This window comes from Gallinula chloropus, assembly GCF_964237585.1.
Source record: "Gallinula chloropus genome assembly, chromosome: 16".
Taxonomy (NCBI): Eukaryota; Metazoa; Chordata; class Aves; order Gruiformes; family Rallidae; genus Gallinula; species Gallinula chloropus.
In genome coordinates, this window is record NC_140101.1 from 137,747 (window position 1) to 150,929 (window position 13,183).

Below are 13,183 nucleotides of genomic sequence, written 5' to 3' on the forward strand. Positions count from 1 at the left end.
TAAGTTCCCTTTCCAGGAGCGTTTACCAGTACAACCCATTTGTACTCAGAGGTCAGACACATCTGGAGGTGTTGCCTGCAAAAGTGCTGTGGAGCAGCAAGGGCAGGGATGCTGGATGGGGTGTTCCTCCCATGCTTCTGGACTGGGTGCTGGCTTGAAGCTCTTGCTCTTGTACACCTCGTGCTTCTCGATTTATTGACATCTCTCACTCTTTGGAGATCTCACTGCAAAATAGCCACTTGTTTCCCAGATCTGAGAAACAGGAGAGATTCTTTTGCAGCAGTGGTGCACCAGATCCTTATACGTATCTTCTATACAACCATGTAAGTGTGCTGAAACAGGCTTGTACGTGTCCTGTTACTGTCACTGTGTCTTGCTCTGAAGCCTGCCGCAGGTGGGGCAGCCTCAGTTCCGTGGCTCCAGAGCAGAGACCTTTATGTCTGTGTGCCATCGATGAAAGCTGCAGTTACTTTACCCTCTAAGACTTCTAACGGTGGGAAGGAACAACGCAGCCCATCACCCATCTACTGATCATCTCCCTCCCCTAGGAACAGTCTCCAACGTTAAATATTTTGATGTTTGACAGGGGCTCTCGCCAGATTGGCAAGGGTAGCTGGCCCTTCATGAGGGTGGCAGGAATGGCTGCAACAGGGAGTTGTGCCACTGCCACCAACCTTATGGGATTGGTACAGAGATATCTTAATGACAAACAGTCTGGCAGGGGAGAGGGGTGGGGAGGAACGTTTATGCTTCTGTAGTGTGATTGCTAACATAAAAATACACTGGAGACCCTGTGCTCCTTGGAGCATGACGTGCGCAAGGCTTGCCTGTGTGGCAGGTGATGAGCGTGTGCGTGTATGGGGAGAGGAATGCACATGTGTACACCCACGAGGTGTAAGTGTGGACAGAACAGAGTGCCAGCCTGTACGAGTGCTGTTAGTTGTGGATGGGGTGGCACATGAGTGTGAGCCCTGCGTGGAAACAGATTTGTGCACGCTGTGTGACGTGCTACTTGTTAACTGTGACTAGGCAGTGTGCAGGATGCCTGCCAGTAACACGACATGTTTTGGGGGTTGGACTGGGTGATCTCTTGAGGTCCCTTCCAACTCCTACAATTCTGTGACTCTCAGTAAGTGTCTGGACAGGCGAATGCTGAAATGGCAGCACAGCACACTGAATGCTTTGGGAAACCGCCCCATCAGTGTCGTTGCAGCAGGGGAATGGCAAGTGCAAGGGAGAGCTGGGAAATTCTTGCGAGCTGCCCTGCTCTGAACTCCTGGTGCTGCATAGAATCACGCAGGGGGCTGTGTGGAGCACAGTCCAGTTCTCTATTGGGAATAGATGGCTATCTCATCCAGGATTGTCCTCCTTTCCATTCATCATCTTCCTCCTCCTATTTAATGTGACTGACTAATTCTGCAACCCCATGGAAACATGCAGGTTTCACAAGTAGTTCTGACTGTGGCTGGTGCTGCAGAGCTCTTGGTGGAAGCTAAGGGTGTTGGTGCAGGGAGAAGTGGGTGCTCCATACCAATTTCCCAATCAAGGGCCTTTCTCCCCAGGTGCTCACTGAATGCAACCTACCCTTGGCCATAGGTCTCATGTCTTTATCCTTAGTGCACTGTGGGTGGCTTGGAGCGTACTCCAGAGCCCTTAAACTGTTAGCTTTAAACTCAACCAGTCCTTGAACAGATGCTTCTCTCCTAGCCCGTGGCTGCAGGGTGGAAATATTGGGAAGATGAGCAGCAGGAGTTGCCAGCGTCAGGCACCGGCATTGCCTGGCGTGAGCTGTGCCTGTGCGTCAGGACTGGTGAAGTCTGCCCTGTGCAGGCGGCAGCAGCTGTGCAGTGCTGAGGGTGCTGCCCGCACATGTTCCACTAGTACAGGCAGCGATGACCCCCAGCTGGCAGCAGACCTCACTCCCTTGGTGACCAGGGCAGTGTGGTGAGGAGGTGCTGCAGCAGTGGGGCTCCTTGGTCTTGGAATCTCCACTGGAGCATGTGTCAGTAGTGTTGGGAGTTCTGCAGCTGGCTGCCCTCCTGGGCACCTCTGTAGCAGGACCTGCGGGCTGGGCTCTGCTGGGGGGCACCTGGGGCAGGGTGGGAGATACTGACCAAGGCTACAGGGGCAGCATGGGGGGGCATGGAGCTACACTCTCACACCAGCACTGACACCTTGGCCTTTTCCAGGCTCCTGGGGATGCTGCCGGCTGTCCTGCACCTCCCTGTGTGAGCCAGCAGAGGATGGAAGTGACAGGTGTCAGCTGGGCAAAGGACCCTTCGCCAGGCACTGGGATGTTTTGCCCCTGAAGATGGGAGTTACAAATGGGCGTGTGAACTGCACGTGCGGCGCAAGCACCAGCGCTGCCAGAGCCCTTGCACAGTAGTCCAGGGCCACCACCGGACAGGCAGACGTTGGCCATCCTGTTACCTCTCTGTGTAACCATCCATGGAAAAGCTTCCTTGCTTCCTGTGAATGATGGTCGTGGGCGCCCGATCCCCACATACCACTGCAGAGCTCCTTGCCCGCTGATGGGGTGGGCAGCAGACTGTGCGTGACCTCACTCCCCAGTGAGACCAGCGGCAGCCAAGCACGGAGCTGCGCAGGTCTGTCCCTGGGGACAAATGCCAGCTGTCAGCCTCTTCTCTGGAGACCCAGGAGCAGCCTGCAAGGCGCCAGTGCTGACTGCTCCCGTGCCAGCAGCGGGTGGTCTGGGACACCGGTTGTCACAGATGTGACTCCAGCCTGCTGGGACAGGAGTGCTCCAGCCACAAGACACAGCATGCAGCAGGAATGGGAGTGCTCTGCGTTGACTGGTGAGCCCCGTGCTGCTAGCGTGGACTTTCCTCCTCTTCCCTAAAGGATGCTAATGGCCTGCCTGAAAGCTACTGCTCATGCAGTCTCCTAGAGTGCAATGGCGAAGGGTCTGCAGGGCTTCTCGTGGACCATGCTGCTGCTGCTCTGCGCCATCCAGGAGCTGGGCGCCTGGGCCATGCACACTGCGGTGGAGGGACCTGTCCTAGGGCAGCCCGGGGACCCTGCACTGCTGGCCAGCGGGCGAGTGAAGCGCGGCTGGGTCTGGAATCAATTCTTTGTGGTGGAGGAGTACACGGGCACGGAGCCACTGTACGTGGGGAAGGTAAGGTAACCCGATGTTCGCGTGAAGGCTCCTTTTGGGGCCTGGGTAAAGAAGGAGTCCCTCTCATGGGCTGGGATGGCAGGAGCCTGGTCTTTGCTGAGGGGTGGTGAGGCTAATGTGCTGCTGGAGACTGGGGCAGGAGCACACCAAGATTCACATCTGTGTTCTTCTAGTTGTGTCCTGGGTTCCCATGGTTTTTGAGGTGGGAGCAGGAAGGTGTGCAGCTCTGGGTGTTGTGGAGGCAGTGGAGAAGGCTCAGCCCCATCTCCGTGGGCAGACTTGGGCTGGAGCAGATATGTAGACTGGGCTGGGTCATCAGAGCAGGCAGCTGCTTGTGCTGGTTCTTGCTGTGCCTTGGGAGCCAAAATGCTCTTGTAGCACCAAGGACCTTCCTGCCCCAGCAGTTGCTGCCATAGGTGCAACCCTGACTTTCTGAAGGTGGGTCATCCCAGGTCCTGCAGCCCTTTCAGCGTGGGGACAATGTGCTGGGTTTTGCTTTTTGGCCCCTCCCTGTAGCTCCCTTCTGGTCCTGGAAGGACTGTGCTCTCTCGGACCCGCAGGCGGTGGTGGCTGTTTCCTGGCTAATTATCTCTGCAGAGGAGATATCCTGCTCTAGTTGTGGCATGGAAATTCTGCTCTTGTTTGTGGCTAGAGCAAGGGTTTGGCAGGATTTATGTAACTCAGGCTGGCCTGCACAGCATGATCTGGTAGGTGCTTGCTGTGGGTGTGCGGGGCTCGGAGCGCCGCTGAGGGCTGGCACTGGTGATGGAGCTTTCCTGGGGCTTGCCAAGAGCTTTTGTCCTCCAGCCTGTACTGCTGGTGCTCCTGCGTCCCGGCTGGGAGCTGCACTGAGTTACTGCACTGCTTCCCAGACCAGACCCTCACACATCCTGCTCTGCTGTCAGAAGGTGTGACAGTGGTCATTGGAGCAGGCTGGTCTCCCTGTGCTTGAAAAGCCCTGATCTCGCCCCTGCAGTCTCCCTTCTCTGCAAGGGGGTAGCTCTTTGCGCCATCCTGGCTCTTGCTATTGCTTGTGTGCCCTGCAGAGAGGAGTGCTGGCAAACCCGGAGCTGCTGGCAGGTAACAGTGCCTTGCTGGGCACAACTGGTCTGTCCTTGGGAACTTGTTGCTTCTCCACTGTGTGACCCCTGGGGCACAGGGAGGTTGGACATGGACCTCTGCTCCCTCCAGTCCTGCTGTCCTGAGGCCAAGAAACACTTTGCCTTGTGGCTGCTGGGCTTCGTCCTTTACTGGGAGCTGTGGGGAGGCAGTGCTGTAGCTCCCAGATGTTGGGAGGATGTGCTGTCTGGGTACTGATGAAGGCAGTGCTAGCTGTTGGGACCAGTCAGAGCAGCACGCCAGCGAGAGCTGCCCGTGTGGGGCATGGGCTCTCCCCAGAGGGAAATGCCCCAGAGCTCGTGCAGCAGGGCTGTCTGATGGCCTCAGCTGTCTGGTCCTGAGCCTGGAGGAGGCTTGAAAATGGGCTGCTTGGCTCGGGGCCAGCTGGGATTTCAGTGGTGATTTGTGTCCATTTCAGCAGACACTCGAAAGCCGCGCTCCTCCGCCACGACGTTCAATGCAGTTACAGCTAATTCACAGCTCCCCTGGGAAGCGACTCCAAGCATCAGGCCCTGTCAAACTCCAGAGGTAGCCTAGCAACCGCCTCATCTCCAAAACGAACCCAGGAACCTACAACTAACCCATTTTACAGCCCCTTTCCACATCATTCACTGCATCACCCACCCGGCTCAGAATAAACAGCCGGCCTCCACTGAAAACCGTTCCCTGTGAACATTACTCCCAAGGGCTAGAAGCAGCCCAAGCCGGGCTTTTCCCTAGAGCTGGGAGGAGCTGGAGTGGCCCCTGACTTCCTTTTGCAAGGTGCCAGCCCTCCCAGCACAGCGTGTGGGTGCAGGAACCTTCACATGGGGGGACCCGCAGCTCCCTGTGGCATAGCTGGGGCCTGCCCTCCGTGGATGCTTCTTGCACACCTCCGTGAGCTTTTCGAAGGGCCGATACCATTTCCATAAAATCTGGGTTCTCCAGCTAATCCTTCTTCTGAACTGTAATTTCCCCTGAGGCTGCTGTCAGTTTGATATGGATTTCTTTGGGTTTTTTAAATAGAATTATGGGGTCAGCACTAGTTACAAACTTCTGCATGTGGACAGATCTATTTTAGATAGAGGAGAGGATTAAAGGGAAAAAAGCAGATTTAATTAAGTTGCTAATATTTAAAGAAAATTGATGAACTCGGGCTTTATGAGTTGGAGCAAACAGAGTGCGCCTTTATTATGGGCTAGTTTTTATTTGATTTTCTTTCTTTTCCAGCCCCAGAGTCATTTTTTATTTGTGTATCCATGCTTTCTGTTTAATCGCTTTTAATAAGGAATGTGCACCTCTGTTCACATTTAATTTTGATTTAATTACTAGTAAGTAATTAATGGCTTCGTAAAATTCCTGGTTATAGCCTTTTAGGGCAAGGAGGCTATTTTCCTGTGTAACAAACTGAAGAGATCAGCCTCTTGTCCACCTTTTGGGTAGCCCTGGTTGCTGTGGACACTCTTGTCCTCAAGCAGAGGAGCCGAGCCGCAGGCAGAGCACTCCCTCTGCTCCTGGGGCGCAGTGCTGTGGGCAGCCCCCGGAGCTGGATGGAGTTTGGGGGAAGTGCGGTGGGGCCCTGGAGCTGGCACAGGTTGGTGGGGTGCCAGGGCTGCCAAACTTCACTTGCCCACTGTGGCTGGTGGTGACAGGGGTCCCCAAGCCTGCGTGGGAGCGTGATGCGCTCTGAGCTGTAACAGCTCTGTGAGTCTGCTGTAATGGAGAGGGCAGGCAGGAGAGAGCATCCCTTGGAATGTGGTCTGGGCCTCTGGCATCTCCCCTCAGATGTCTGTAGTCTGTTATCCAGCCCTCCCCCATTAGTTGTTGTTTAGTCAAGCAGCACAGATTTAGCTCTTTTAATCTTCCCTTGTAAATCAATCACCGCAGCCCCTTGAGCCCAGGCTCCATTCTTCTTCCTAGCGTTCCAGTTTGCAGGGATGCTGGTGTCTGCTCCGAGCAGTCAGCGATGAGCAAATATGTAAAGAAGATGTGCTGAGAGCTCAGTGTGGTTCTGGGAAGGGGTGCTGAGTGGTTTATCTCTGGCCTAATTATTAATCACGAGCCTGGCATTCAGCAGAAAAACACAGGCTTGTTACCCATGCTGTGCAGACCAGGTGTGCTTTCTTCTTCCTCAAAAGCTGGACCTCTAATGGAGTAGTGAACACCAGGGAGAGGATTATGAAGTGAAGGGGCAGCAAGCTCTCTGCAGCAGGCACTGGGGAGGGCTGGGGCAGGATTGCCAGAGCAGGATGCTCCCACAGACCTGGGCAGAACATCCCTGTCCGCGCTGCCGCAGCCGGTCTGGGGACAGCCCACCACAGTGATCCCAAAGCACTGCTGGGCTCACAGCCCCATCCACAAGCTGAGCAAAGGTCTCTTTCCCAGGCAAGCCTTGGAGATGTTTCCACAAGGGCAGTAATGTGTGAACATTGTGTAAAACGCATTGAATCGTCTGATGCGTGGGCCCCTCACTCATGAAATAAATATATAAACTGTAACTAACAAGACAAATATAATGAAGGCGTCATAAAAAAGAGGCAGCTCTGGTATAAATTTTTGCTGGTAGAGCTGTATTTCTGAGAGGTGGATTATAGAACTGCAGTTTGGAAGATTGAATGGCCCATAAACATTTTCATATTTCATTAGCCAATTAATGGATGGCTTTTTTCTCTTCTTATTTTTTTTGGGGGGGGGGGGGCACACATGACTTTGCTGATTCTAAGCAGAAATTGAGGGAGGCAAATGAAAGCATCTGATGAAACCTTTCCGGGGCCCTGTCCCATTATGGATTGTCCCAATTAATGCCCCTGCTGCTCTCTGTCAGGATGCATTCTGCCTGTCCAGTTACTGTTAATAGATTTCTCATAAGTGGCTGGATTGTAAAAACCTCATAACTCAGTTTAATGCCACCAATAAAATTATCTCTGGACGTCTGGCTTGGATTCCAGTCAGCTCCTGGTCCGTGGGGACCTGCTGTTTACCCTTTCTTTACCTAATTTCAAACATTGTCTCAGAAAATGAAGCAGGGTTTTGCTATGGAAGCATCTTCCCCAGGGGCTGTTTTTCGTCCTGAACACAGGCCTGATTTGTCACGTTCTCCTGCCAGCTTTGCTTAGGAGGGGGGGCTCTGGGTGTGATGTGAGGGGTTGACCCACTCCGCCCCCCACAACCTGTGCAGTGAGTGAGCTCTCAGGCTTGTCAGCACCGGCTGCCCGGAAAATGGAGGGTGGCCATGGCTGGAGCAGAGCTTGCAGATGAGGACAGGCTTTGGGCAGCTGGCTGGGTGGATGGGGATGGGTGCTGGTGGTGAGCTGTACACACCATCTGCTGTGCAGTGGTGATCTTACATTATCAGGGTCTTGGAACCTTGCCCACAAGGAAGCCTCTTTTTGTTTTGGAATGCTGTTGAGACGCCCTGCCCTTTCCCACCATCTCCTAACCTTGCAGCAGTGGGGTTTGTCCCTTGATTTGTGGTGCAGGTGGGTATTGGCAGGATTTGTGATCTGCCAGGCTTATGGTGGCATTGGCAGGACTGAAGTTCCAGTTTATTGGGCCTTCCTCCACACACAGGCATCGTTTGGTGGTGCTCTGTGCTACTCTCCAGTCCAGCAGCAGTAGCGGGTGCAGACGGGCATCACACAGGGATCATGGGCACCTTGCACCAGGGGCTCTAGACCCGTGGGTATCAGCTGTGGGGGCACAAGCATGGCCCCAGCCTGCTCCCACCCTCTCCCTCTTTCCCTGGCAGATCCACTCGGACTCAGATGAGGGGGACGGCTCCATCAAGTACACTATCTCCGGGGAGGGAGCAGGGACTATCTTCCTCATCGATGAGATCACAGGTGACATCCATGCCACTGAGCGCCTGGACCGGGAGCAGAAAACCTTCTACACGCTGCGGGCTCAGGCCCGCGACCGGCAGACAGACCAGCTGCTGGAGCCTGAGTCCGAGTTCATCATCAAGGTGCAGGACATCAACGACAGCGAGCCACGCTTCCTGGAGGGGCCCTACATCGGCAGCGTGGCCGAGCTTTCCCCCGTCGGTAGGTCTCCTGGGTGGGAGGAGGTGGGTTGGGAACCCTGCGTCTCTCTCCTGTCAAGCCTTGTGCCTGCTGTACCCTGCAAAACTGCCTGCAAATCCCAGGGATTCTGGCTGAGACCAGAGCTAGGGAGGCAAAAGGGAAAAACAAATAAGGTGGCTTAAGGAAAACAAGTGAATAAATCCTCTGAGCTGATTGCCAGCCTGTGGCTGAGCGCTCAGTCTCAGCCGTAAGCTGTGCCCTGGAGACGGGTTGTGGCGGTGCCAACTGCCCATTGTGTGTTTACCCTGGTTTTGCACAGCCCCCTCGCTCCCAAATGCTGAGGGTGGTGGGTGGGGGAGACAGGCTGAGCCCTTGCATGCCGAGGGGCTCATGGCTGCCTGTGGTTCAGATTAGCCTGAGTGGTGTTTCCCCCTCTCCGGCTGCCCGTGCCACTGTCTGTCCTCAGGCCACCCGTGTGCTGCCTTGCTGCTCTCCACAGCCCCACCACTGCCCATTCACCCCCACGTGCACCCCCTAGCAGCACTGCTGAGCCCCTCTCCCCTGGCGTCTGGCCTTCCTCCCAGGGACCAGGCATTGCTGGCTGGAACTGGGGAATGTGTGTCCCGTATGACACGAGTGTGGCTTCCCTGTGTCACCGTCAGCTTGCCTGTCCCCTTGCCACCAAAGCCCACTGGTGACCGGCCTGACTGACAGGCAGTGGGCCAGGCTGGGACATGCACCACGAGGCTGCCTGAGTCCTTTCCCCTGGGGATGGGGGGGCAGTGGAGGGCCGTGAGCTCTGCGCTCATCTGAGCATCAGGAGGGGTGCAGGGGGGCGATGCATGAGCTGCACTATTGCTGCCTTCCCCCGATGCAGGCCCCAGAGGGGGTTCCCATGCTGCTGAGTGCAGCTCAAGTCCAGGGAGCGTGGCTGGCTTGGGCACTGCCCAGGACGTCACACCGTTCCCCATCGGGCTCTGTTACCCCCATTGACCAGCCAGAGCGCGTAGCAGACTGCGCGTGCCGGTGTGCGCTGCAGGCAGGGAGCTATAAATCACTGCTCTCCAAAGGCTGCATCAAGGTAGAAGACAGCCTGCAGAAGACTGACTGACATCAAAGATAAGGCAGGTCCCCACCGCCATCAGCAAGGGATGAGTCAGCAAGGGGGAGAGTGACAGTGCCAGGAAAGCAGTGAGCTCCGGGGAGAGAGCATCTGGGGGCTGGGGGAGCAGGGCTGAGCCCTCCGAGAGCGGGGAAGGTCAGGGGTACCACCAGGTCCTGCTGTGCTTGTGCAGGAAGGTCTGGCTGGAGGCATCCTGGGAGCGGAGTGCAGGGGATGGTGCTGGGGTCTGCGCTGCTCTGGCTCTCCGTGGTTCATGCACAGCATGTTGTGAGACTGGTGCATGGCCTCCAGCAGGTACAGATGTGCAGGAACTGCCCACACCAGAGGAGCTGCTGCTGCCTGGATTTCTGCTGATGGATGAAGAACAAGCTCTCCTGAGGCATCCCAAGCTCTCCTTCCTCTTCCATTTACCTGCACAAATCCTTTCCTGAGTCAGAGTGACCCCTTGAACCACAGCCATGTGCTCCTGGAGAAATGAAAGACAGCATGTGGGCAGCAAAGCAGGAGGCATCCTGTTCCCAAAGGGAAGAAAGAAATTAAATTAATCTATTTTGCTTGAACAACATTTAAAAAGGAAGGAATTCTCAACTCTGAGTATTAGACAAGGATCCCAGTTCTTTGAAAATCACTAACAATTATGGAGCTGCCTGATCAGACTGATGTGAACAAGACATATCAAAGGAGACAGTTTCTATGCGAAATTGGAGATCAGAGGGAGAAAGAAACACGGTTTCACAACATGAAAGGAGGCGATTCCTGTGAATTAAAATACTCAAAAGTTTAAAGTAAAGAGGAGTGCTGTGAACGGTGTGGGCTGTGCTTCCAAGCTGCATGCTCAGAGAGGGAAGCTGGAGCCAAGAGCCTGTTCTGCTTATCAGGCTGGCAACCTTGGAGCTCTCAGTAGCCTGGCCATCCCAGGTAGTGCGAGGGCTCCTCTGCAGCAGCCCGGCCCTGGAGGTGGCCTGGCTTAACTGGGCAGGAAGACCTTCACACAGCATCTTCAAGTGATGCTGCTGCACAGTCCCCTGCAGTGTGAGTGCAGATCTGGAGGGTACCCATGTGCTGCTGTAAGTCCCCAGCTCCCTCCTGGTTCCCCCCCAGCTTTCCAGCAACAACAGGTGCCCCAAAGGACGGGATGGACACCTCCTGTGAAAGCATAAGCAAGCCTGAGAAGCAGCGTTCTCTGTGACCCTCTGGGGTTCTGCAGCTGCTCTGCTTCTCCACAGTGGCCCTGGTGTGGACTCAGGGAGAAGAGGCTGGTCATGGGCCTGGTGTGTGAAATTCTGCTCCAGACCCCATAGGAAGGGCTGAGGGTGCAGGACATGGGGTGCTGCTTGGACCAGGGAGGTAAAGGATAGGACTTTTTTAGGGGAAATGCCCTGCCAGGCCTTGTTTGTGCAGGAGTGCTCCTGCTGTGTGCGCTTTTGTAGTACAGCTGTGATTGTGGCTGTCTGTGGTTGGTATTGGTAGTGAGGGCTGCTGCCTCTGATCTCCCCTAGAGGTATTTTCATAAGAGTGAGTGGGCAGCATACCTTGCTGCCTTCTTGGATGTGGTCAGAGGTGGTCCTCTGTACTGGCCAAGCAGGAGAGCTTGGACTGGCTATTAATACATCCAGATCAAGGTCGAAGCCTGGGGAAGTGCAGGTGAACATGCATGCCTGGGTTTGGCTCCTTTTGGGTGCAGATGTTTCCCAGGATCACCAGTGTTTCTGGTTCAGCTGTGGTCTCTGCTGGGAAAGGGGCTGGTATGGGACCCCAGGGATCAGGGCTGCTTGGTCCCCAGCTCAGAGCTTGTTTGGCAGGAGCTGTTCATTCCTGACAGCTGGTCAGGCTGCTCCTCTGACAGCCTTTGCTCTACAGCCCAGCCTGTGACCCCCATCCTCCCACTCCTCACAGGCTCCTGCCTCACTGGGGTTTGTGCCTGGGGCTACCCAAGTTAGGTGGGTTTTCTTCTCTCTCACAGCAGCTGTTAGATGCAGCTCTCCATTCCCTGCCAAAAGCACAGTCCCAGCTCCCAGAGGTGGGTACCTTCCTGGGGCATAAAGAGGAATAAAACAAATACGGTCAGATCCGTTCTGTGACAGCAGGAGCAGATCAAAGGACAATATTTGCATAATGAAGGAGTACTAATTGGGAGGGAAAGTCGTTTGATTTCATAGTGTCTAAGCCAGAATAACAAATGAGAGAGCCACATGAACTCTCAGAGTAGCTGGGAGTGCTTTGCAACATACCTGCCCCATGCTCTGTGCTGGGGCCAGGGCAGCACATTCTGGTAACGATGGTGTACGTGCTGCTTGAGACTGTAGGACTAAGTCAGGGTGAAGTAAAGGCCTCTCTGTTCCAGGATTTTCTCCTGACTGTGGCTAAAGTGGATGCTTACGGAGGAGGAGGAACAGCACACACAGCATGTGATGCTCCTCTTAATACTCTCCCAGCCAGCAACCAGCCTCAGCTCAGGGTTTTCTTCAGCTGTGGGTGGTTTTTGTGGGCTTAGTTAACTTTAGTTTCTGTCTTTCATGAACTTACCCAGATTAATTGTAAACCTCTGCAAAGGGGAAGCAACAGGGGGTACTGTTGCTGTCTGATGGATCAGAAATAGCAGGTGCAGGATGGTTGGGAAAGTAAGGCCAGAGTCTGGGATTTGTAAGGGCAGAGGTGGTGCTTGGAGCTAACCCCAGCCCATGGAGCCAGGCCAAGCCTCTGCTATGCCCCTGGAGAAGTCAGTGTTCTCTACATGGCACAGACCTGAGGCTGGCGCTGAGCTCCTGCACTTGGAGAAGGCACATCCGAAGCTGACCCATCAGTTTTACTTGGGCTCCCTTGGCATGGCAGGGCTGTCTGCAAGAGCAGGCTTCAAATCACTTGTGATCACAAACGCCCCCTGGTCGGGCTGCTGGGGCATCAGGAGAAATACCTCAGCTGCTGAGGACAGCTGTGCAGATATCAGGGCATGAAGCCATCGAGTGCCGCTGTTGGGGTGCGGGGGAGGCGGGTTTGACCTGGTGCTGTGTGAGGCAGGCCAGGAAAGCAGCTGGAGCTACAGCTTGGCAGAGGGCTCTCCCTGCTCAGCACCCCAAGAGGGAGCAGGGCCTGCTCCTGCCCCAGGGCTGGCAGCGGCTGCTGGAGGCAATGCGCTGGGGCAGGGGCTGGTGGTGCTGCCTGGGAGCGTTTTTGCTAACTCCCCCTGAGCTCTCTGCCAGGGCAGGACAGCCAGCTGCTGTGCATGTGGGCTGCAGGATGGGCCTGAGCTGCGACCCCTCTTGCAGCCCCACTGCCATCCTGCCACCTGAAGAAGTTGTGGGCTAAGAGCTTGCAGGCTGATCTGTGCTGGCATCTGGGCACAGCCCCTGTGTGGGTACCCCAATGCCCATCACTCCAAAACGCCCAGGTTGAGCAGAGCCTAGAACCAAAGGAAGAAACCTGGAGCTACAGAAGAAGGTACGATAGGGCCTGGCCACCTGCCTGGGAACTGCAGGAGCTTCACCTTGTAATGGGAGATGCTAAAATTACCTGTGTTTTGGGCTCCTTCCCAAGTTCCCTGGGGTCTGCCTAACAGCCACGTACAGGCGTGAGCCCAAATCCAGCACACAGTACCTCCTGCAAGACAGCTCTGTTGGTTGTGCAGAGTGGGTGTTGCAGCCCAGAGCTCACTTCTGGGCTTTTTGGGGAGCAGAGAGAGCCTGGAGTAAGGGACACACTAGGCAGTGTGCATCCCTTCATCAGAACATCGCTCTTCCTGTGGTGCATTTTACTCTCCTTATTTCTCCGTGTAGCACCAAGACCAGATTAGAGAAGATTTGG

At 55.1% G+C, this 13,183-nt stretch overlaps 1 protein-coding gene across 1 annotated transcript in view; it reads left to right on the forward strand.

Moving 5' to 3' along the window:
- Positions 1-2,914: 2,914 nt before the first annotated feature.
- The window catches only part of CDH22 (cadherin 22), a gene marked incomplete at both ends in the record, with an annotated part of 54,651 nt that continues 44,382 nt past the window's right edge, over positions 2,915-13,183 (forward strand). The window contains 2 exons of the mRNA XM_084271403.1: positions 2,915-3,139; positions 7,986-8,280. Of these exons, the coding sequence (XP_084127529.1) occupies positions 2,915-3,139; positions 7,986-8,280 (520 nt within the window). The remainder of the gene's footprint in view (positions 3,140-7,985; positions 8,281-13,183) is intronic.